General features: G+C 43.2%; 1 protein-coding gene across 1 annotated transcript in view; it reads left to right on the top strand.

Annotated features, from left to right (window-relative positions):
• Nucleotides 1-24,853, top strand: part of GBA2 (glucosylceramidase beta 2) — a 181,230-nt gene that overhangs the window by 35,115 nt on the left and 121,262 nt on the right. Inside the window, exons 2-3 of the mRNA XM_033936957.1 lie at nucleotides 9,055-9,146; nucleotides 12,233-12,348. Coding sequence (XP_033792848.1) covers nucleotides 9,055-9,146; nucleotides 12,233-12,348 — 208 coding nt within the window. The remainder of the gene's footprint in view (nucleotides 1-9,054; nucleotides 9,147-12,232; nucleotides 12,349-24,853) is intronic.

Genomic DNA, 24,853 nt, shown 5'->3' with positions numbered 1-24,853 from the left:
TTACGCTATATGCTGAATGATTTATTCCTGTAAGCTGTTACTGATTGACAAAATAAATATATACTTATTGAAACCAGTATATAGCGTTAGAGGTCTCATTACCGAGGTAGGCCTGGACAGCTGCCTACATCACATTGCACATTGCACGATACAGTGGCATCATTCCGCTCTCTTACTTTACCTCAGAGTTTCTAAATTCGCTATCTTTCACCCTAAATCAGATCGAACTTTGGATGTCAGCGTTTAGACTAAAGCTAAACCCAGAAAAAACCAAACTCTTCTTAGCATCCCCAAATGACAAAATTAAGGAAACCACGATACACATCAATGGTCTTGACTACTCTATTGAGCAATCACTAAAAATACTAGGTGTCACTTTAGACAAGCATCTCACACTGGAGAAACACACCGACCTAGTATTTAAGAAAAGCATCTCGGTGCTCTGGAAACTCCGCACCATTAAAAAATACTTTGACGCCTCCTTTCGTCTGCTGGTCCAATCTTCCATTCTTAGTGTCCTGGACTACTGTAACATCATTTATCTAGGCGCCTTCAAGAAAATCACCAGGAAGCTGAGACTGGTCCAAAATACCGCCATCCGCCTTATCTTTGGCCTGAAGAAATGGGATCACATATCCCCTTTCTACCACAAGCTGCACTGGCTGCCATTCGAATCCAGAGTCCTATTTAAGTTCTCTTGCATCTGCTACAAAACCGTTTCTGGTATGTCACCAGCCTATCTTTACCCCCACTTCAACCTGAACTATAATAAGAAGAGCCCCCGCAGAACAACTCTATTCGCTTTTCCCTCACTGAAATCGTGTCACCTTAAAAGATTCCTGGAACGAACCTTCTCTTTCCAAGCGGCCAAACTAAACTCATGGCTCGCCCAAATCATACTTGACAGCTATTCATACCTCCCCTTCAGAAAAAAGCTCAAAACTCTACTTTTTTAACGGACCAAATCCCTAACGCTCCCCTCTTCCGCCGTAACGTTACCCCCTCTCCACCTTAGAAAACTGATGAAACCCCTCCTTTGCAACAGACCTATCCCTTAGCCCCCCCTTCCCCCATCTAAACCCTCCTCTCCCCTCTCCCCCCCTTACTTTCCCACCCCCCTTCCAAGTTTGTTGCCCCCCCCCTTTTTTTCCATCTAATATGCTCTTATCTAATTTCCTCTCTTAAACTCTATTGTATCCTACTGCAGCACACACTGTATGTATCCCGTATTCAGCCCTACCCCCTCCTAAATCGATTATGTAAACGAGTTTGACCCTACAATTGCCTTGTTATGTTCTTCTTTTTTCGAATCGCACTGTATGTAATTCATCTATCTGTTGTGAACCGCCTTGAACTCCCTGGGTATGGCGGTATACAAAATAAAATATTATTATTATTATTATTATTATTATTATTATTCCTTCGTCCTGGTCGTGATAACCTTCTTAATGATACCCAACATTTTGTTTGCTTTCCTTGAGGCCATCGCGCACTGTGCCGACGCCTTCAATGTTGTGTCTACCATCACCCCCAGGTCTCTTTCAAGGTTACTTACCCCTAGCAGTGATCCCCCCATTTTGTAGCTGAACATCGGGTTATTTTTCCCTACATTCATGACCTTGCATTTCTCTATGTTAAAGCTCATTTGCCACTTTTTTGCCCACTCTTCCAGTACCGTTAGGTCCCTTTGCAGGTCTTCGCAGTCTTCCACGGTTCTAACCCTGCTGCAGAGTTTGGTGTCATCCGCAAATTTGATAACCTCACATTTTGTTCCCGCCTCTAGGTCGTTAATAAATATATTGAACAGGAGCGGTCCCAGCACCGACCCCTGTAGAACTCCGCTCATGACCCATAGCCAGTCTTAGTAATGGCCCTTTACTCCAACCCTCTGTTTCCTGCCTGCCAGCCAGTTTTTGATCCATTGGTGGACATCCTCTTGCACCCCATGGTTGTGTCGGAGGACAAGTTTTGGCAGCTACATGCGACTTGATGAAAGCCAGTTCGGGCAGCTGGGAAATGAACCCCCCCCCCCCCCAAATCGCCGCGGTAAGGGGAGGGAGGGAAGGAAGGGAGATGCATGCTCGATTGGTGACCTTGCGCGTTCCCAATCTTAACTGCAGAGACAAGGCCATTCAGCGCTCCACGGAGTAATGAATGGCCTTGTTCCCGTACCCCCAGCGACGATGACTTTTTTTTTTTCTCCCACAAAATGGATATGAAAACATGTTGAAAGTGCTGTTTATTTCTCAGTCCCCATTAAAAGCTTCTGTGTGGTCTACTGAGCTCAGTCAGAGCAAAATTGTGATTTGAGTGGGTATGAAATAGGGGATATCTGTTTTATTTTTGTAATGTTAGCTCTCATTCTAGAGTTGGAAAGCAGTATATATATAAGAACATAAGAATAGCCTTACTGAGTCAGACCAATGGTCCATCAAGCCCAGTAGCCCATTCATCACAGTGGTCAAACCAGGTCACTAGTACCTGGCCAAAACCCAAAGAGTAGCAACATTCCATGCTACCGATCTAGGGCAAGCAGTGGCTTCCCCCATATCTTTCTCAATAACAGACTATGGTCCCAGTACAGACCCTGCGGCACTCCACTGTTTACTCTCCTCCATTGAGAAAAATGTCCATTTAACTCTACCCTCTGTTTTCTATCCGATAACCAATTCCTAATCCACAACTGAACTTTGCAACCTATTCATTGACTCTTTAATTTTCTCAGGAACCTCTCATGAAGAACTTTGTTGAAAGCTTTCTGAAAATCTAGATACACTACATCAAATGCTCACCTTTTATTCTGAATTTAAAATAGCTTGGAACAAGCATGTGGGATCTCTTGGGGAGAAGAGGAGGTAGTGGATGCTGTGGGTAGACCATTTGGCCTTTATCTGCCGTCATGTTCCTATGTTTCTACAAGGAAGCAAGATAAAGTAGATATGGTGAGTAGATACCAGTACCTCTGTGCTTAACAGCTGACTAGAATAACCATGCAAGAGAGGAGACATGACACACCTGAGTTTACTGGGACTGCAGCATTGTATTGACTGCTGGAAAGGAATGCGGACTGCTACTGGAGAAGTGTTCTGCTCAGGTTAGCTAGAATTGTGCTAGACAGCAGAATGCCACTGCCGTACCATAAAATAACTGTTCCAATATGAATTGCTGCTGCAGCTGAAAGATCTAGAGTGTTGCTAGAAGTTGTGACATCAGGATCCCTGCTGGCTGTCAAACAAATAGGGAATCCTCACGAGATTGTGATAGCAGATTAGCATAGAGATGGTTGGTGGTAACACTGCAACTGAGACATCCAGTTGAGTGCTGCCAGAGCAATGACATACCACAGACAGCTGACCATTGTCCTATAAAACGGCATTATAACTTTCTCCGATCTACTTGTGATTCCTTTCTTTATCATGCCTAACATTCTATGTGCTTTCTTTGCCGCTGCCGGGCATTGTGCCGACGGTTTCAGGGTCCTATCTATCAGTACACCCAGGTCCTTTTCTTGTTCGCTCTTACCCAGAGTTGCACCTGATATTCTATACTCGTATTCCTTGTTCTTACTGCCTAAATGCATTACTTTGCACTTTTCCACATTAAACTTCATCTGCCATTTCTCTGCCCATTCTCTAAATGACACAAGTCACTCTGGAATTCCTTGCTATCCTTCTGCGATCTGATTGCCCGGCATAACTTTGTCATCTGCAAACTTGATGATCTCACTGGATGTTACTTCTTCATTGATGAAAATATTAAATAAGATGGGCCCAAGTACCGAGCCCTAGGGCACACCGCTAGTCACTCTCCCAGTCTGAGAATTTTCCATTTATGCCCACTCTCTGCTTTCTGTTCTCCAGCCATTTGCCTTTCCATCTTAGTATATCTCCCTCTATTCCATAGCTTTGTAGTTTTCTGAGAAGTCTTTCATGTGGAACCTTGTCGAACGCTTTCTGGAAGTCCAAGTATATTATGTCCACCGGTTCTCCACTATCAGTTTGTTTGTTCAGTCTCAAAAAAATTGAAGTAAATTCATCTATCTGATTTCCCTTTCCTGAAGCCATGTTGACTGGCTCACATCGGGTCGTGTGTATCCAAATGCCGGACTATGCTATCTTTAATCAGTGCTTCAACCATCTTTCCAAGGACAGACGTAAAACTCGCAGGTCTGTAGTTGCCTGGTTCTCCTCTTGATCCTTTTTTTGAAAATTGGCGTGACGTTCGCTATCTTCCATTTGTCCGGTATCTGTACAGTTCTAATTGACAGGTTGGCAAGTTTTTGCAAAACCTTCAGTTCTTTTAAGACTCTTGGGTGATTTCCATCAGGTCCAGGGGATTTATCGCTTTTAAGATTGTCGATCTGGTAGTATATCTGGTCCAAGTCCACTTCTACTGTGGTGAGGCTGTCCTCTATTACTCCTTTGAACACTTTCACTACTTCTGGTATTGTTGCAATGTCCTCCTTCGTAAAGACAGATGCAAAGAAGGAATTTAGTCTGTCTGCAATTTGTTTGTCTTCCTTGATGTACCCTTTTCTTCCCTGGTCATCCAGCGGTCCCACTGCCTCTTTTGCAGGTTTTTTTTCCTTTTACATATCTAAAGGGCTTGAAATTTTTGGCCTCTTGTGCTATTTTCTCCTCATAGTCCTTTTTGGCATCCCTCACCGCCTTGTGACATTTCTTCTGATCATCTTTGTGTTTGTTCCAAGCTTCGGTTGTTTTCGTGCGTTTCCATTTTTTAAAGGAGTCCTTCTTTTCTTTTATGGCTTCCTTCACCTCTCTAGTAAGCCATGCCGGTTCTCCTTTGCCTTTAGTGATACCATTATGATTGGCTCACTTTATTTCTTTGTGTTCCCAAGAGAAATTTGCAATAGCAGGTGGGTATGAACCTCAAAATCCCCTTTCTCAAATGAAATTCATTTATCAGGTTCTTATATTTTTGTAAAATAGACCTTAGACTTTAAAAATAAGCATTCTGTTATAAAATTATCTCTTGTACACAGTGCTGTAAAGCACTGAACGCATCTGGTACATAGTATACACATTATGGTAATGGCAAAGCTTCTTCCTATTCTACCCCAATCAAGTAAACAAATTCTGTTGCAGAGTTCATAAAACACAGTAAATAAACACAGGGAACAACAGCAACATGTAGCACAGCAGGTGGAATTACCAGTAGACGAGAAAGATGGGATTCTGTCTTTAATACCAGTATCAATACTCATATATTCCGCACCAACCTTTAAGTTCTATGAGCATAACAAAATGTTCAAGAAGTTCAGGCAATCCTTGAAGTAGAAAATGACACACAGACAACGTTTGAACAACTTTTGTTGTTTTAAATCCCAAATAGAAAACAACAATAACAAACAACTGAAATATCCCCCTGCCCTTCCAACCCCAACAATTTCTTGACTTCTACTATCACAAGGAACCCTAATACAACTTGCTCTGTTTTCTCTAATTGTGGAGAAATATGTCCTCTGAAGCGCTGATATGATTTTTAAATCTGTGGATGAATAATAAGTTATCAATAATCTTAGGATTCCGTCTAGCCGTCCTGTCTTTCCCTCTCAGAAGTCGTGCTGGTAGCAGGAACGCACAGGATTCTCCTCCCATGCAAGTTTTGCTGGGTTTTGCCAGTACTTTTGCGTGTTTACCCCCAAATCCAAACAACATCTGCATCAAAGGAGGCATTGTTCCATAAGTCATTCAGAAAACTGCTAACATCCATTTTCATTCTTTTGGAAAAGGCTTTTCCATAGATAATAATAATTTTATTCTTATATACCGCCAAAGCCGTGGTAGTTAGAGGCAGTTTACAACAAAGAAGAGCTGGACAATCGGCGAATATAGGTACAATATAAGATCATCAAAATACAGGAGAGCATGATGCAGAGGAGAGGCATGAGAGATCCTGGGAACAATTCGGTTAGAGATGGAGAGGTAAGGATTAAGAGGATTTGGTTACGAATTGGTTAAACAAGTTTGTTTTTATAAGTTTTCTGAAACTTAAGTAGAAAGAGGAGTGCGTGATAAAGTAACCCAACCAATCGTTCAGTTGGCCTGCTTGGAAGGCAAGTGTTCTGTTCAGGTATCTTTTGTAATGGCAGGCCTTTAGTGTTGGGTGGTTGAATAGCTGGACTCTGCGTGTGGGTCTGGATGGACGTTCAAGGTTGAAGTGGGGAACCAAGTACATGTGGGGGCCGAACCAAGAATGGATTTGAAACAGAGACAGGCAAATTTGAACACCACTCTCACTTCGAGGAGTAGCCAGTGGAGTTTTTGTAGTAGGGAGTTAGGTGTTCCCAGTTTTTTAATCCAAAAATCAATCTGATTGCTGAGTTTTGGATGATTCGGAGTTTTCGAGTGATTTTTTTGAAGGACCCCAGGTAGATGATGTTATAGTAGTCGAGTGAGCTTAGAATGGAGGATTGCACCAGTAAGTGGAATGAGACAGCATCGAAGTACTTTCTGATAGTTCTTAATTTCCACAATGTTGAGAAGCCTTTTCTGACCAGTAAGTCAGTGTGAGCTTTAAGGGTAAGGTAGCGGTCCAGGGTTACTCCCAGAATTTTTATCGAATCTGTAATCAGGAAGACTTGACCATTCAAGGAAATTGATGAATCTTTGATTTTGTTGTTTGGACTCGCTAGGAAAAATTTGTGACAACAGGTGGAGAATCCTGAGTTGTTGATGTTGATGGACTCGAGCCTTCCATTTCGATCTGGTTTTGGTACAGCCTTCTCAAAGATTTGGTTGTCTTTGGTGTATTTGTTTGTTTTTGTGTTTGGTTTTTTTTGTTGTTGTTTTTTACATCATTTGGGAAGATAACTGGATAACCTTTCAGATGTGGGTGTAGAAGAGAACTCAACACTGTATAATGAATGAATAGGAAAATGTGTTGGTTATGTTGGAAATGCTCCTTAATTTCTGCAAACAAGAAAATATTTGGCATAGATTACATTGTCTCTTACATTTTGTGTATCATTTTTACAAAATGTTTTGCTTGTACCAAATGTAGCCTCAAATTTTTTTATGCAAAACAGATTTGCAAATTAGGTGCCACAAGACTTTGTACCTTGTAGAATAGTTGGATAATTGCCTCTATATGTCTCTTTACTTATTGTTTGTTTGATTTCTGCTTGATTCATTTTTTGTTTATCTTTGGCCATTGGATAACTGATGAATGGCTGATATGATGGCATCATGATTTTTACCTGTTTTATAAGCAGGAAGGAGGGCAAATGAGTAGGACAATGTAGGGAGTCAGGACATTTAATAATAATAATAATGTTTTTTTTATATATATCTCAGGACCGTGAAGTTCCATGCGGTTTACAATGATTAAAGAAGTTACAGATAGAGTGGAATCAACAAAGTATAGACATGGTGATTGACAGTTCTAGAGATCATTTGTTGAGGGCTAGGATTATATAGGTTGGTTTCTTAAGTATTTCAGGAACAGATGTGTTTTTAGGCGTTTTCTGAATTCCCTATAGGTAGTAGGCACGAGTAATTGTTCTAGGACTTACAGAAGCACAAAGGAAATAGTGGCTTAACATTCAGTTTACAAACAAAAGCATAGCGTAAATCTTTGCAAACCAAGAAAGAAAACATGACCCATCCTGAAAGAAGCATTTTCCAGTGCAGTAGGTGTGTCATTCTAGACAAGCGGGTTATCTCCCTATGGCTGCGAACCATCTGCAGAAGGAATCCACTCCGGATTTTTTCTGTGTCTCTCCTACTTCACTTTTACTGCCACCTGTAATTTTTTTTCCCTTCCGCATGCGAGCCAGAAGAAGTGTTTCTGTTCTGCTCTCTGACCATTTGCTCATGCTAACTCATTCATCCAAGCGTGATGCGCCTGCTTCCAAGGCCATAATGTCCAGATGGATCCACAAGGCCATTTCATCAGCTTGCATCGTCTGTGGGAAACAGTCCCAAGTTTCTGTCAAGGTGCATTCCACCAAAAATGTGGCTTCGTCAGGGGCTGAAGCTAGAGCGCCATCTCTCTAGAAGAGATCAGTAGAGTGGTGACTTGATCCACGCTACATAACCTTTGCAAAGTTTTACAGGGTGGATGTTGTGGCTAGAGAGAACTCAGCCTTTAGCTCCTTTGTGTTTCGGGCTGGCGCAGTCAGTCTGCCCTAGATTTCTGGGACTGCTTTTGTACATTCTGCTTATATAGAATGACGCACCTATTGCTCTGGAAAAAGAGATTGTCTCTACCTTGATAATATCTTTTCCACTAGGTGTGTCATTCTAGAACACCACCCTGACCTGCCTGCGCCTACATACTGTCTCATTCTGTATATGCTCCTCCAAGTTGTATCTTGGATGCCAATCAACCATTTGAGCCCTGAAGAATTTTGTATATGGTTTAGCACCTCCAGGAGTACTACCTGGGCTCCTTTCGATACTTATGTTGGCTTTTGCTAGTTCGTTAAATGTTAGTGTTGAATGCAGAACAGTTGTATCCTTGTTTCACATACTTGGCTGGAGCTCTAGCGTGCTTGGGTACTAACTTCAGGTGGCAGAGCTCACAGTGGAGGGAGGGCCATGGGGAGATGACACACCTATCTACTGGAAAAGATATTATCAAGGTAAGGACATAAATCTCTTTACAATGTGCATTATGCTATAAATTCTCCAGTTTAAAGGATCTGTTTATTTGGATGTTGCTTGTGACAGAGGGCTTACAGTCTAATCTAAGGCCTTAGTGTACTAAGTGTGCATTGACACAGATATTTTCACTAGAAGCTCAACTTAGGTTACATTCAGGTACAATAGGTATTTGTCTGTCTCTGGATAATGCAGTGGAGGGTTCAGTGGCATTTGAATGTTGGCTTCTGTAGTTCTCAGCCCACTGCTCTAATTACTAGGTTACTCCTTTCCATTTAATCCTCTCAAAATTAGACATACATTTTGCTGAACAATAAGGTTGGTGATTAGTAGAAGCACATATATGGAGATGAGAAGGAGGTGCTGGCGCAGTTCTCACTTTATGGAATTTGAGCCACTAACCAGTGTCTTATCCCTTTCGTTCTGGCAGGTATTTACGGTTCTGGTGCAGGAAGACCTATGTAGAGAAGAAGGCTCCATTTATTGATATGCTGAACTCCATTCCACTGCGACAGATTTATGGTACATATTTTTACTAAGGTTGCCATGTAACTCCATTCCAGAACTAGGACTGGGATGGGGATGGATATGGGAAACTACAGCTACAAGTGACGGAGTATTCTGAGCTTCCTGCAGCTATTTCATGTTACAACATAAGATGAAATTTTAGATTGACACTTTAGTTGATCAAGCATATCGGAAAATCATGTTGGCTATATGAGCGAAGTTCAGATTTGCCTTCACTGAAATAGTAATAGTATGCAGCTGTCCTGATTGAATAAGTCCCTCTATCCAGATTTCTCAGCCCACAGATCTTGAATATTGACCTGCCGCAATCACCTTTGACAGTGGTATTGAGTCATGGGCCTCACCCGTGACCCTCATCTCTTCCTTCCAGAATAAATAGGCATATTCTGGCTCCCCTAGCAGAGAACTGCAAAGAACGAAATTCTCTAACAGTTACCGGTAATAACTAAAGTGCTAAATGGCCCATCTAATAAATATTGTAGAAATAAGTAGATGGTCCTCATTGTGGAATTAAGGAATATTGGGGTCTTGCAATAAAGTTTTTCCGGTGCTTATCAATGAGTGAATGTGTATCAGTATATTCACACCATCATAGGGCTTCTACATGTGTGAATGTGCAATAATAATATGCAAACCAAATCAATATATAAAGAAATGATCCCAAACTAGCACTTAGCACTGTCCATACTTTGTGGATTGCCACATGATGGTTACCCTCAACGGTCATAGTCATACTTGTAGGAGTTCTGAAATGGAACTCTATAAACCTACCTACTGCAAGGGCAGACTCCGGTAATCTTGGACCAAAAAATGTTTGTTTTTTTACTGGATAGCGGGAGGAGTGAGAATTAATTTGGGGCCCCTTTTATCAAACCATGGTAGGTTTTACCGCAGGCCAGCGAGGTAAATGCTCCAATGCTCATTCAGTTCCAAGGAATGTTGAAGCATTTATGTCGCTGGCCTGTGGTAAAACCCTCTACCGTGATTTGATAAAAGGGACCTTTGTTTAGAATGTAAGACTGGTCTTTATTACTTTGTTTGAGACTGGATTGTAGATCAGTTGGCATTATGGACAGTGCTAAGTGCTAGTTTTGTGATTTAATATTTATATATTGATTTTATCAGCGAATTATTGTACATTTTCACATATAGGAGCCCTATGATGGTGTAAAGATATTGATGGTCTTGATACCCTTTCATTCCTTGATAAGCGCCACAGTGTTGTGTGCAGACATTGTTTAATTTCCACACATGAGGACTCCTGCTTATTTACACAATATTTATCAGACTATTCAGCACTATAATTATTAACACTTGGACAATCTTGTTTGCAATTTAATTTGGGGGGTTGTTTCTTAGTTTGGGTTTAATATTTTTGAATTTCCTCAGGGAGTGCTGAAAAGTTCTCAGCCCATTTTGCCACTGTAGCTGAAGAGTGTTATTTTATTTTGTAAAGAGCCAATTTGTAGAATAGTAATGCTATTTTTTGACATTGTTTCTGATCATTGATTGAACCATGTCAATGAAAGTGTGGAATTTTCAAGTGTGGAACTCCAAACTGTCATATGAAGTTCCTATTCCTGCAGAAGAAAACTCTAAAGGAAATCCATGAATGCATGATGCAAACATTGAGTGACAAATGTCTATCATACTCTACAGTGAAGAAGTGGTGTGCAAGCTTTCAGTGTGGAGATTTTGAGACCAAAGATGCAGCAAGATCTGGGAGGCCTTAAACGGTGCCAACTCCTAAAGTTGTTGACCATGTCCATGACCTGATTTTGACAGGTTGGCGAATATTGGCTAAAACAATTGCTAAGACACTACAGATATCTAGGGACCATGTTGGATGTATAATCCACGAGCAGCTGGGTATATAGAAGCTATCAGCCAAGTGGGTGCTTGAATATTTGAATTCTGACAAGAAATGACATTGAGTGGGCACTTCCAAGTTGATTTTGCAGCATTTTCAGTAAGCTGGTGCCAACTTTTTGGAATGACTAGTTACTGTTGATGAAACATGGTTACATCATTATGATCCTGAGACAAAACAGCAGGCCCAAAAATCAGCAGGAGAGGTCATGGCCACAGTGTTTGGGATCAGGAAGGTGTTGTAATGACTGATTATCTTCCAAGGGGCCAAACAGTTAATACAGAATACTACTGTAATTTGTTGCGCTGATTATACTCTGTAATTCGCTGACTGTACAGTTTCACCTCACTGTAAACCGCCTAGAAGTCGCAAGATTGTTGGCGGTATATAAGAATAAGAATAAAGTTATTATTAAAGGAGACATTGAAAGAAAAGAGAAGCTGTGGAAAGGAGTTCTGATTTTTTTTGCAAGACCATGCACCTGTTCACAAGGCTGGCAAAATGATGGATGTTTTGGCACATTTGAGGTTTCAGTGCATAGACCATCCACCCTACTCACCAGATCCTGCTTCATCTGACTTTTTTCTGTTTCCAAACCTTAAAAAGAGTTTGAAAGGGCAACAATTTTCAAGTGATTCTGAGGTGATTGCAGCAGCGGAGTAGTATTTCTGTGATCAGACATCGGAGTATTTTTTGGAAGGGTAACAGAAACTTCAGACACAATGTGCTAAGTGTGTTAAGGGTGAATATGTAGAATAACTTATAAGTCAAAACCAAAACAAAGAAAACTGCAGTCGGGCATACAATGATGCAGGCAAAGTTTATTATAACAATAGATAAAATGTGGATAAAAACATCACCTAAAAGCAAACAAGTGGACCCGACACGGTCCGTGTTTCGGAAAACATGCCTTTATCAGGGGCCCCAAATGAAGAAAGAATGAGTTAAAACTGCAAACAAGCTTTCTAATACCACCTGCCGGTTCTCGGTGGGCCAAAGGCCGAACCTGCATGACAGATGAGTGCAAATAACTTATACGTTTCATGGCTCCACATCATTTCTTTCTTGGTTGGGCTAAGAACTTTTCAGCACACCCTTGTATCCATCCTGTCCTTTTCCCAGAAATTGATGAATAACCCAGTCTATTTGTTCTCCATGTCAATAATGCATGTAAAATCTGAACTAAGTACACATTTCTGGTTTGTCCTAGGAGCACCACTGGGTGGCCTTGGGGGTGGTACCATCACACGAGGCTGGCGAGGGGAATTCTGTCGGTGGCAGTTGAATCCAGGAATCTACGAATATAAAACAGTCATTGAAGATCAGGTGGGTGAATAAATATTTAATGTCTCTTTGATGGATTCTGAAAAGTGACTTTAAAATTAAGTAAATAAAATATTTTTGATGAACTCAAGTTGAAAGAAGCTAATCAAGTTGGCAGTGGGAATGATGGGCTTTGGGTGAGAGATTGGGGGAGATTTCAAAGTTCGAATGAGTACAGAAGGGGGAGTCATTGGTTTGAAGCCAGGAAAAGACTATACTTGGTTAAGGCTTATGAACATAAGAAATGCCTGCACCGGATCAGACCTGGGGTCCATCCAGTCCAGTGATCCGCACACGTGGAGGCTCAGCCAGGCGTACACTGACGCATACATTAGTCACTCGTATCCCTCAATGTGTCCTGCAAGAAGATGTGCGTCCAATTTTCCCTTAAATCCTAGAATGGTAGTTTCCTCCACCATCTCTTTCGGGAGAGAGTTCCAGGCGTTCACCACTCGCTGTGTGAAGCAGAACTTTCTGACATCTGACTTTGGGCAAGATCTAGAGAGAGTTTCTACTTGGAGTGAGGTCCGAAAAGATGGTGGCGGACCTCTACCAAATCCAGTAAGAGGCTTCAGGCTTTGAATGAGACTAGAAAATTTGATAGCCTTAGGGAAAATCCAGGAGACATTGGAAGAAGCATTTGATTCTATGTAAGATTCAGAATGAAATTGGGAGAGCCTTCAAAATTAGGGTTGTCAACTTTTATGAAAGAGAAAAACCCTTGACCACCTCCACCCCATGCCTTGCCCCCAAACATAACTGCAGTGACAGCATCTAAAAACTGCACCGGGGGAGGGGGGAACTCTTCAGCCTTTATTTTACTGCCTGTGTTTTTGGTTGCATGTTCAGTTGTGGAACGACCTTCCATTATTGATTCGGCAGTTTCGAAGGTATTTAAAGACGTGTTTGTTTCAGAGGGCTTTTTGTTAAGATAGTGGGAAGGAGTAGGGTTTTCTGTTTTTCTTCTCTGAGTATGTTTTTGTGTATTGTATAGTTTAGTTGGCTTATTAAATATGTTTTATTGTAACCCTCACAGATCTGTGGAATTAGTTGGATATAAGTATTTTTAGAACACTTAATTTATGGCTTTTAACTGATCCCTTGGGGCAGACTGAATAGAAAAGCAGACACATTTTGAGATATTCTCTGCGATTGGTTGCTTGTTTAGTTGCTAACTCTACTTTTGGTTTTTTTGTATTCTTTTCTTTGCATTTATGTGAACCAACTGTTTACATCAATTGATTTGTAATCTTTGATGTTTGTACAAGTCTTATTTGCTCTATTTTATGTATGTTAATTTTTGTAAAGACACCTAGGTGGTTGAGAAATCTTTTAAATAAATAAAATAAATTACCGTATTTTTCGCACTATGATGCACCTGACAATAAGACGCACCCTAGATTTAGAGGAGGAAAACAAGGGGAAAAAAAACCCCATTCCTTAGCAACAACAGCAGATGAATCCAGAGACCAGTGGGATAGCACACATCTACCAGCAGGTGGATATAGAGAAACTTATTAACAGGTGGTCTTATTGGCTGGCACACCTCCTGTGTATTCAGTATGCTCTATCTCCCAGCAGGTGATGGTCGCTATTCAACTAGCTTCTGGATTCTGGCTGTGACTGGACGATTAATTTTCTTCTGTTGAGAATTTTTCTCTTCAGTAAGTCTGAACAGTGCCGGCTTTGGGAGTTACATCTGGGCCCCTCCCCCCCAGGTCTCTGCTACACCCTCCCCTCCGATTGATTGAGGGGTATTGATGATTCTCTCACTTTTTTCTTCTTTCCCATTTAAAAAAAAAACCAACAAAACAGAGAGAACTAGCGGCTGTAGCTGGACTGTACTTCTCTGACAGTCTACAGTTACCAGTGTTAACAACTTTCCTGTAGCCTTTGGTGAGAGGGATTTTACTTTTACCTTATTGTTTCTCCTAGTTTAGACAGCTTTACTGTCGCTGTGGGTGAGAGTAATGTTAGTATTGTATCTTTATTTATTTGCCGGTTTCTGCTGAAGTGATTCCGTGTTCACTTTCTTTATTGTGTCTGCCAGTTGATCGAGTCTCTTATGGGAGTTCAATATTTTCGCGGTTTCTGGACCGCGTTCATTTTGTCGACAGAGCGGTGGGGAAAAGGTGTTTGCGTGTAGACAGCACTGAAAACCATTGAGTCTGTGTTCGACCGGCTCACCACACCCTGCGGGGGTAGATAACCAGCCGTTGCTATTTTTTCCCGCCTGCTTGAAGGGCGCGGCCCAGCTCTCCTTCTCTCGCGTGCGGGAGAGGTCGTTCACGGAGATTGAACTTAGGGCTCTGTGGGCGAAATTACAGTAGTATCATGCTGATGGGATTGTGCCGTTCCCGCGCACAGGAGGAACGCACGGGTTTTCTTCTGCAAGCAACAGTGCTACTGCATTCGTTGTCCTTTTTTCCTGGGCCTTGTTTCCTTCCTGTGGTTCCACGGCAGCTGGGTTGTTGGAGTCAACCGGGTCAGCAAGGATGAGACAGGCTTCGGCAGCGCTGCTGCAGTTGGGCTTGGTAAGTTTTGGTGGTTTTTTTTTTTTTTTTCCCTGTTTTCTCCCGGGCCTCTGTTGATGCACAGCGTTTTACTCTTGGATGGGGCCCATTCGGGTTTGCCTAGGGACGCTTTGGAGGGAGCCTCAGTTCTATGCTCAACTGCCCAGTTTCGGTTGATGTCTCGACTGGGGCAGCAGGAGGCAAATCGCCGCTGAGGGAATTCAGCGTCAGGTGGATACCCGGAGCGAAGTAAGGATTTTCCTACTATATCCCGGGGTATCTGTCCGATAAAGAATACCCATGAAAGGTTGTTTCCTTCGTTGTGCCTTGGTGCAGCGCTGCATGTCTCTGTTACCGCTAAAGACATTTTTCCTAGTGGTAGTAGGAATTGATTTGAATTTCAGGGAGTCTGTGATGACAGAGCATGGGGGCCTGGTCGCTTTTCACTTTTTGGTGCGATCGGGACAGTCTTTTTTTTTTTTGTTTGTTTCTACAGTAGCAGAGCCTCCATGTTGCACAGGCTGTCGCACAGGTTTCTGAGCCTTCTATCTTCTCAGGGCGCCTGTTAGCCAGCCTCCCAAATTGGCAAGACTGGTTCCACACCTATTTGTGGCCCTGGCCATGTCACTTACTCCTCCAAGTCTGCCATTTTGCCAAAAAAAAAAAAAAAGAGGCATTATACAAGTCCATATTTTCAACTTGATCACTATCCACATTACTATGCGGAACCTCTTTTCAGCTTTGAGCCACGACACAGGCGGGTCTCAGGGTGACGAAGCATATGTGGCCGTTGGAATCCTCCATAAGGTTCTCATTTGGGATTGCAGCCTGGGATGAGGTTGGCAGCTTCTAGTTTGCGTCTCATGCGCCTTCCCTTTAAGGGCAGTTGGTTTTTCAGAAGATTTGCAGGAGTTCATGGAGGATTTTTGGGATTCCAGATGATAGAGGTTAATGCAGGTTACTCAAGTTCAAGTTTCAAGTTTATTTCTGCTTTTGATAAATCGCCTATTTCAATTTCTAGGCGATGTACATATTATAATAAAATACAGGTCCTGCAAGGATTACTAGGAGTTCTTTTAAGACCTCCCCGCCACGGTGTTGTTTTTCAAAATTCCAAGATGTATAGTCCTGATTCACCGCCTTCTAGTGCTTTTTATGTTCTGTCTTCCGATGCAAGCCTGGAATTTTAGTCGGTCCAGAAATTGCAACTCGCGTCCTGCATGTACCCAGACCTCCCGCGCTTTACTCTGAAGGGGTCTTGTCTCCCTCTGCCAGCTCCTTAGGAAATTTGTCTGTCAGGCTTTCGTGCAGGGGAGGGGAGGTGATGATATCCGGGCTTTGGACGTTATTCAGGGTAATTGCAACTTTGAATTCTTTTCTGCTATTCCAGAATCGTTCTTGAGGTCACCATGTATTGAGCAGCCATAGGTGCCGATTGTGCAACTCCCTCTTCAAGTGTTACTGGAATTCGGGCAGTAGTTCCAGTTCCTCCGGAACAAAGGGGCAAGGAAGGTTATTCAATTTACTTTATAGTGCTCAAGAAGGGGTGGATCAGCCAGCTCGGAGCTGGATCTCGTATGGATCAATTAGCTTCTCATAGTCAGTAATTTCTACAGGGATGCGGTGCAAGTCATTACAGCGTTTCCTCTGGAGGAGTTCCTTCCAGAGCTCAATCTCAAGTAGATTGCTTCCACGGGTGGTATTTCCCTTTACCTTCTAGGCTGCCACTTTCGGTTTCAACGGTTGCCATTTGTCCTAGCCATGGCTCCACAGACGTTTTCGAAGGTGATGATAGTTCTGGTGGAGTTTTGTCACGAAGATTCAGGTACATTTTTCTTACATGTACAGTTGATTTCGGAGTCCTCCATATAGAACAGTTTGACAGACTAGAGAATGACACGGTGGCAGTTTACCCGCGGCTACTGCGTTTAGCTGTGGGTAACCCGCCAAAAACGGGGAATGAAAATTAGCAGCCTCTGCGGGGACGGGGACAAGGCCATCACTGCCCCGTGGAGCGGTGAATGGTCTTGTCACCGCAGTGAGGCATAAAGGATCGTGCGGTCCCCGCAGCGCCCACCCGCACGCCGGCTCGATCTTTTAACCAGCTTCCTCTCTCCACCTCACCTTAGTTTGCCGGCTTTCTTTTTCGGCGACCGGAATGCTTTCAAAAGAGCCACACACGCGCGGCTGCTCAGTATTCAATGTTCTGCTCTGACCCAACTGGAAACAGGAAGTTGCAGCAGAGCAGAAGATTGAGCTTTGAGCAGCCGCGCGTGTGCGTCGCCGAAAAAGAAAACCGGCAAACTAAGGAGAGCTGGAGAGCAGTAGCGTACCAAGGGGGGGGAAGGGGCAAAAAAGGTAATGGCGCCAGGCCTTGGAGCACCGAGGCAGACCGCTTCTTCCCCCTCCCAGCTGAACCCCCGCTGACCCTCCCTATCTCTCCCCCCCCCCCCCAAGTGAACCTTTCCGACCCTCCCAGCGAAAGCAGCAAACCTCCCTCCAGTAGCGTCGGCTTTCTCCTCCCTCTGCCGCATCACTGATGACGTCATCAGTGACGCGGCAGAGGGAGGAGAAAGCCACGGAGGTTTGCTGCTCTTGCTGGGAGGGTCGGAAAGGTTCACGGAGGGGGGAGATAGGAGGGTCAGCGGGGGTTCGGCTGGGAGGGGGGAGAATCTGTCTGCCTCGTGCTCCATTACCTTCTTCGGGCAGCAGCAGCGTTTACAATTCGCTGCTGTTGCCGGCTTCAGGCCTTGTTCTCTGCCGGGTCCTGCCTACTTCCTGTTTTCATGAAGACAGGACCTGACAGAGAGGAAGGCCTGAAGCGGGCAACAGCAGTGAATTGTGAATGCTGCTGCTACCCGATGAAGTTCAGGACATCAGGACATCGGGGAAGGAGCAGGGAGAAATCGGCTGCTGGCTTGGGGGTGAGGGTAGGGAAAGAATCGTGGAAGTGGAGAAATTACCACGATGGCTTTGTGGGGGCTAGGGGGAGAGAGAAAGAAAGGCAGAAAGAAAGAGGGGGACCAAGGGGAGAGAGAAAGAAAGGCAGAAATAAAGAGGGGGTCAAGAGGGAGAGAAAGAAAGGCAGAAAGAAAGAGGGCCAGGGGGAGAGAGAAATAAAGAGGGGGGCCAGAGAGAGAGAGAAAGAAAGGCAGAAATAAAGAGGGGGTCAAGGGGGAGAGAAAGAAAGGCAGAAAGAAAGAGGGGAGCCAGGGGGAGAGAGAAAGAAAGAGGGGGGGGGCAGGAGAAGAAAGAAGAAGGACCAGAGACTCATGAAATCACCAGACAAAAAGGTAGGAAAAATGATTTTATTTTCAACTTAGTGATCAAAATGTGTCCGTTTTGAGAATTTATATCTGCTGTCTATATTTTGCACTATGGCCCCCTTTTACTAAAACGCAATAGCGGTTTTTAGCGCAGGGAGCCTATGAGCGTCGAGAGCAGCGTGGGGCATTCAGCGCAGCTCCCTGCGCTAAAAACCGCTATCGCAGTTTAGTAAAAAGGGAGGGGGAGTATTTGTCTATTTTTGTATAGTTGTTACTGAGGTGACATTGCATAAAATCATCTGCCTTGACCTCTTTGAAAACCCGCGGAATATAAATGATAATTAACATTTTCTCTGCGTACAGCGTGCTTTGTGTTTTTAAAATTTTATTGTTGGTAGATCATTTTGACTTGGCCACAAAGGTAAGGGGGAGGGAGGGAGGGGAGCTGCTGAAAGACATCTAGTAATCCTTGCAGGCTTGACTGTGCAGGGAATTATTTTTGTAAAATCATGTTTTGTTATGTGACTGGCATTATCTAGACTTTAATTTCTATGAATGAATAGAATGAAAATGATATAAAATTACTTGCTTGCGGGGACCGCGTGTTCCGGCTCACACAAGGAAGGAGGGGGTGAAAGGGAAAAAGTTTATCTTCCTTGGAAATAGATTCTGAAGTGACCTCATCAAAGAAGACCAGCACCAAATGTACAAGAAATCCCTTAAACAATGCCAAAAGAGCCCAAAATAGAAAACTGCTACTGCCTTGAGACTCCATTTTTGAAGGAATCAATTTGAAATCACAGAAGAGACAGGAAAAGGTTAAATGCCTCATGGAATCCTCAGGTACAAAACACAAACCAAATTGTGAATGAAATCAGAGCAGACAGTAAGAATTATAAAATTGATGTCATTCTCCATCTGGAAAAAAAAGGCGTACTAGAAATAATGCCTCAGCAATACAATTTCATAAGTTCTATTTGCTCATGGTAAGGGAGAAGAGAGACTGCTAGTGATGGTGGGGGGACTGATAGAAGATATGAAAGAAGGGTGGTAGAAAGGAACAGATGGTAAAGGAGGGAGGGAAGGGTGGTGGTGGAAAGGAATAGAACAGACATTGAAAGAGGTTAGAGAGGAACAGACCCTGAAAGGAAATGTGGAAGGCAGAGTGGGGAGAAGACGCTGGAAGGGAAGAAGACAGATGCCAGACTATGGGGGAGCGGAGGGAAGAAGATGGGTGCTAGACGGGGATGGTGACGGGGCGGTGAATGGGATGGCAGTGGTGGTGACGGGGCGGTGAAAGGGATGGCGGTGACGGGGCGGTGAAGGGAACGGCGGTGACGGGGCGGTGCAGAGGATGGTGGGCCGGGGACGGTGCAGTGACGGAGACAGATATTTTCCCTGTGTCATTCTCTATGACAGACAAACGGGTCTTTTCTCTTACCCCGCCTTATTCATTGGAATATCTGGGGGGTGGGTGAGCAACGTGTTCTTCCCAGAGTTCGGAGCAACATGTACCAGATTCCCTTCTTCTTCAGTCACCAAGGCCGAGGGTATGGGATTATGTACCAGTTCTATTATCCATGTTGGCGACTCTAAAGGATGGTCTTGGGCTTGCTTTCATCTGAGACCGCTGCAGTAGTCACTTCTGTTCCGGGGCTTTGAGGCATTTCCAGCCTTCATTCATATTCTCCAGTGGACTTCTCAAGCTTCGCTCAGCATGAGTGGGTAGCTCGGCGAATTCTATCAGTTCAAAGGCATGCCACAGTCCTCACTGGACAGGTTCCTACTCACCAATCAGGCAAGTATATTGAGTTATGGGGCTCAGTGTCTTCAATCCTCAACACAAGAAGTCTGGTCTCTGGCGGACATTCAGTTTTTGTTCAATCTTCTGGGGTTTGCGTTTCAGGCCAAAACGGTGGCTCATCTTCTATTGGCGGCTCCCGATTCCGGACAAGAGCAATGTTTGGACTGAATTATTCACTTATATCTTCTACAACCCAAAAATTGGGTACTGCCCGCTGTTACAACTCATTGTTCAACTGTTACAGCTCATTGCTGAGATTTCCTAGACCTTGATCTCCTGGCCTGATCTCGACAAACCAACTTCCTCAGTTCTTCATCAGTCACAGAAAACGGGAGTCTGAGGGAGCAGATGCGTTGGCTTTTTACTAGCCTCTGGGCCATCTTCTTTAATTGTTTCCCCTTGGCCATTGATTGGTTGTGTGTTACTTCTCAGGGCTCGCTTTCATGGCACTATGCTCCTTGTACCTTTTGGATTTGTTGCTTTGTCTAGGATATACGGTGCTGAAGGGTTTGTTGGTGGGCGAGCCGTTATAGTTCCCAGTACCTCCGAATTTGCTCTCCCAGGTGTTGATCGTCATGGAACTTTATCCCCCTTTGTTCTTATGACCTGAATGTTAAAAAAAAAAAAAAATACCCCGATCACGGCTCAGGTGTAAGGATCATTTTTCTTGATTATGCCCCTCCAGGTGTATAATTCCATTCACTGCAAGTACTGAACATTGATTGTTACAGGGACCAGGTGTCTCACTCTTTGCTTGCTTACAAGTCGGCTGTAATTCGATTCCTCAAAGGAGTACAGCATTTTTGTCAACCTTAGTTACGAATTCTGTCCGGACTAGAGTCTTGACTTAGTTCTTGGGAGTGTACCGAAGGCCCCGTTTGGACCTTTATCTACTGGGACGCTAGAAGGAGGTGACATTGGAAACGTTATTTCTTGTATCCAAGACTTCCTCATGGCGGATTTTCTGGCTTGCAGGTCTTCTGCTGCAGAGATCTTTTTGTCGATGTTACGGATGCTGGGGGGGGGGGGGGTCATTGCAGACAGTGCCATCGTTCTTTCTAAGATAGTATCAGTCTTTCATGTCATCCTGTCTCCCTTTCTGCTTTCCGAGAGGAGGACTGAGGGGCATACTTCTCTTCACGGTGTTTCCTGGATGTGCGTGGATTTCTTCTACACTATCTACAGGTTACGAAGGACTTTGACATTCACTTCACCTCTTTGTCTTATTCGTGAGACGCACCGACAGTATGGCAGTATCCAAAGCTTCCATCGATCGTTGGGTCGATGATACCCTTGCTTTCGCTTACTTGATGGCAGAGAAGCGATTGCCGGAAGAAGTTCATTCTCATTCAATCAGAGCGATGATTACTTCCTGGGCTATGTCCAGAGGTTTTTCCTTGTGGGAGATTTGTCGTGCAGCTACTTCATCTTCTAGGCATACTTTTCTAAGCATTGACAATTGCCTGTAGTATTGCGTGCAGAAACTGCCTTTGGTGCTTTGGTCCTTACGGAGGCGTCCTTCTCTTCCCACCCAGATTGAGGATTGCTTTGCTACATCCCACTGGTCTCTGGATTCATCTGCTGCTGTTGCTAAGGAAGAAAAAATTATGTTCTTACCTTTTTAATTTTCTTTCCTTTAGACGCAGCAGATGAATCCAGAGCCCCCACCCTTTCTGGAAATTGTCTGTTGGTTTATCTTTTGCAGGTCTCTGAAGTTCTGTTATACTTGGTAGTTTTCTGTTTATTATCTGTTTTTGTTACTGAATGTGGTTATGGGAAAGAGGTTTATGGGAAAGAAGTTTTTTACATGATAAGCATATAATAATAATAACTTTATTCTTCTATACCGCCACAATCTTGCGACTTCTAGGCGGTTTACAATCAAGAGAGCTGGATATTCAGCGAAATACAGTAAGCAGATATTCAGAGGAAATATAGAGAGCAGAGACCTTAAGAGGCAATAGTATAGAAATACAATTTGCTGAACAAAATTATAAGATGTACATTTTAGTAGGTGATGTCCGACTGGTTTTGTTGGAAATAAATAGCAATGTAAAATTACGTTAAGAGAAAGATAACGGATTATATATATAACAGTGCTCTGAATTCTGATGGGATAGGGAGGGGGGAGGGGAGAGCGGATCAATTGTTTAGGTATTTCTGGAACAGGTATGTTTTTAGGTGTTTCCTAAATTCCCCGTAAGTAGTTAGCGAAAGCAGTTGGTCTAGGTCTTTGCCCCATAGGGCTGCTTGGTGAGAGAGAAGGTGTTCATGGTATTTTTTCATTTTGCAGCCTCTAACTGGAGGGGAAATGAATTTAGAGTGTGTGTTTCTCTTGAGTTTGTTGTTAGAGAATGAGAAAAGGTCCGTTATGTACTTGGGGGTAAGGCCGTATAGTACTTTGAAGCAGAGGCAGGCAAATTTAAATCTTACTCGGGCTTCCGTTGGTAGCCAGTGAAGCTGCCGATAGTAGGGTGTCACATGGTCAAATTTCTTTAGCTCGAAGATAAGTTTGACCGCAGCATTTTGCATTATTTGGAGATGTCTCATATTCTTTTGTGAGATTGCTAGATAGGTGATGTTGCAGTAGTCGAGTTGACTCAGTATGAGGGATTGCACTATGATTCTGAATGTTGACGTATCGAAGTATGATTTAATGGTTCTGAGTTTCCAGAGAGTAAGGAAACCTTTTCTGAATAGGGAATCCACTTGTTCCTTCATTGTTAGGCATTGGTCTAGAGTAACTCCTAGTATTTTCATGGTGGGCTGGATAGGGTAGTTGAGTTTATTGATGCATAATGGGGTTTTATTGTCAAGCGGGTGAGGGGAGGCAACGAAGAATTTTGTGTTTTCTGGGTTGAGTTTGAGCTTGAAGTCTGTCATCCATTGTTCCATCTCGTTTATGGAATCGGATGCTTTGGGAATGGTTTCCGAGATAGAGTTGGCGAATGGGATGATGATCGTAAAGTCGTCTGCGTAGCTGAATAGTTTTATTTCTTGTTGGGTTAGTTTCACACCTAAAGAGGACGTGTAGATATTGAAAAGCAGTGGGGATAACAGTGACTCTTGTGGCACTCCGGATGAGTTACTCCAGGTGTCGGAGTGATCGTTGTTAAAGCGTACCTGGTAAGAACGGGATGTGATCGTTGTTAAAGCGTACCTGGTAAGAACGGAATGTGAGGAAGCCACGAAACCAGTTTAGTACCTCAGCTCTGATACCAATGGCGTCTAAGCATTGCATCATTTTCTCATGGATAACCAGGTCGAAAGCAGAGCTCATGTCGAATTGCATGATCAGGGCGTTGAGGCCCTTGCTAAATAATAGGCGCAGATAGACTAGGATGGCAGTGATTACTGTCTCCGTACTGAATAGGGGTCTAAAGCCGGATTGAGTTTCATGCAGGAGAGAGAATTGGTTAAGGTAATCCATTAGTTGGGTGTGTACTAGTCCTTCCATGATTTTTACAATGAATGGGATGGATGCTATTGGTCTGTAGTTGGTTATTAGCGCTGGGGATTCTTTTCTATTTTTTGGGATGGGGGTTATTATTATGTGGCCGTTGTTAGTGAGGAAAGTCCCATTTTTTAGGTTGTGGGATAGGTAGTGTAATAGTGATATTTTGAATTCTGATGGTGCCGTTTTCATAATCTCCGAGGGGCAGATATCTAGGATGCAGTGAGATTTAGAGTATTTATTGTAGAGTTTGGTGTAGGTATTCCATTCTGGATCTAGAAAAGAACTCCAGGTCATGTCTGTAGGTATTTCATTGTCGTGTGAGTTAGCTATTTGGTTGTTGCTGGGGATGATTGTTACATCGTTAATGCTTATACAGTTATTTTTTAGGTTTTAATTTTGGAATCAAAATAGAGAGCTAGGTCATTCGCGGTGAGTAACTTCGTGTTATGCTTGGGTGTGGTATGGCGAGTGGTGTCAAATAGGTTTGTGACTATGTTGAATAACTCTTTTGTATTGATTCCTTGTGAATCTTTGCAGGATAGGTTAATTTTGGTCGAGTAGAACACTTTGCGTTTGTCTTATCATTTGTTTGTAGGTCTTTATGTAGGCTCTCCAATTGTTGCAGTCTGTCTGTTCTCCTGTTTTATTCCAAATTCTTTCTAGTCGCCTAGCTGTTTGTTTCGTTTTTAATAGTTCGGCGTCAAACCATTTGTTGTATTTGTTTGCATTGCTTTTGCTTTTATGTATGGGGGCGATTTTATCTAGGATGGAAGTACTGGTTGTATTCCAATGGTCCCAGAAGTCTATTCCTTCCTCTATTACTGTCTGCGGTCCGTATTCTGACCAGTATTCTTCTGGGTTAATATAGCCTCTTGTTTGATGTTCTTTTTTTTATCATCGGACGTTTTTTAGATTTTCGATGCGACCAGATCAGCTTAAAATAGTAGGTGAAGTGGTCAGACCAGATGTCGTGATGCCAGGTGCCTTCAGTCAGAGAGATGATTGAGTTAAGGTTTTCCTTTGTGGACATGGCAACCAGGTCTAAATGATGGCCTTTTTCGTGAGTTTGTGTGGGTACGGGGATGTTGTAGTTGAGTAGGGTTAGGAAGTTTTTAAGCTCTATTGTATCTGTGTTGTTCTCTTCATCTAGGTGTAAATTTATGTCCCCTATGGGGTTAATAGAATTGTGCAGGACAAATTCGCAAAAGTCTTTTTTGGCTTTGGGCCAGCTTTTAGGCGGGATGTAGAATAGAATGCTGGATAAGGATTCTTCTAGCTGGGTATTATTGATTTTACAGGCTAGGATTTCTAGGTTGTCGGTCATTTTAGAATCCACTGGTTTAGAATTTACTGGTTCCAGATGCTTGGGCAAGGAGCAATACTGAATACACAGGAGATGTGCCAGCCAATAAGACCAGCTGTTAATAAGTTTTTCTGTCTCCACCTGCTGGTAGATGTGTGCTATCCC

This window comes from Geotrypetes seraphini, chromosome 1 (genome assembly GCF_902459505.1).
Source record: "Geotrypetes seraphini chromosome 1, aGeoSer1.1, whole genome shotgun sequence".
NCBI lineage: Eukaryota > Metazoa > Chordata > Amphibia > Gymnophiona > Dermophiidae > Geotrypetes > Geotrypetes seraphini.
The sequence above is the reverse complement of the archived record's forward strand: the minus strand, read 5'-3'. Positions and strand labels throughout refer to the sequence as shown.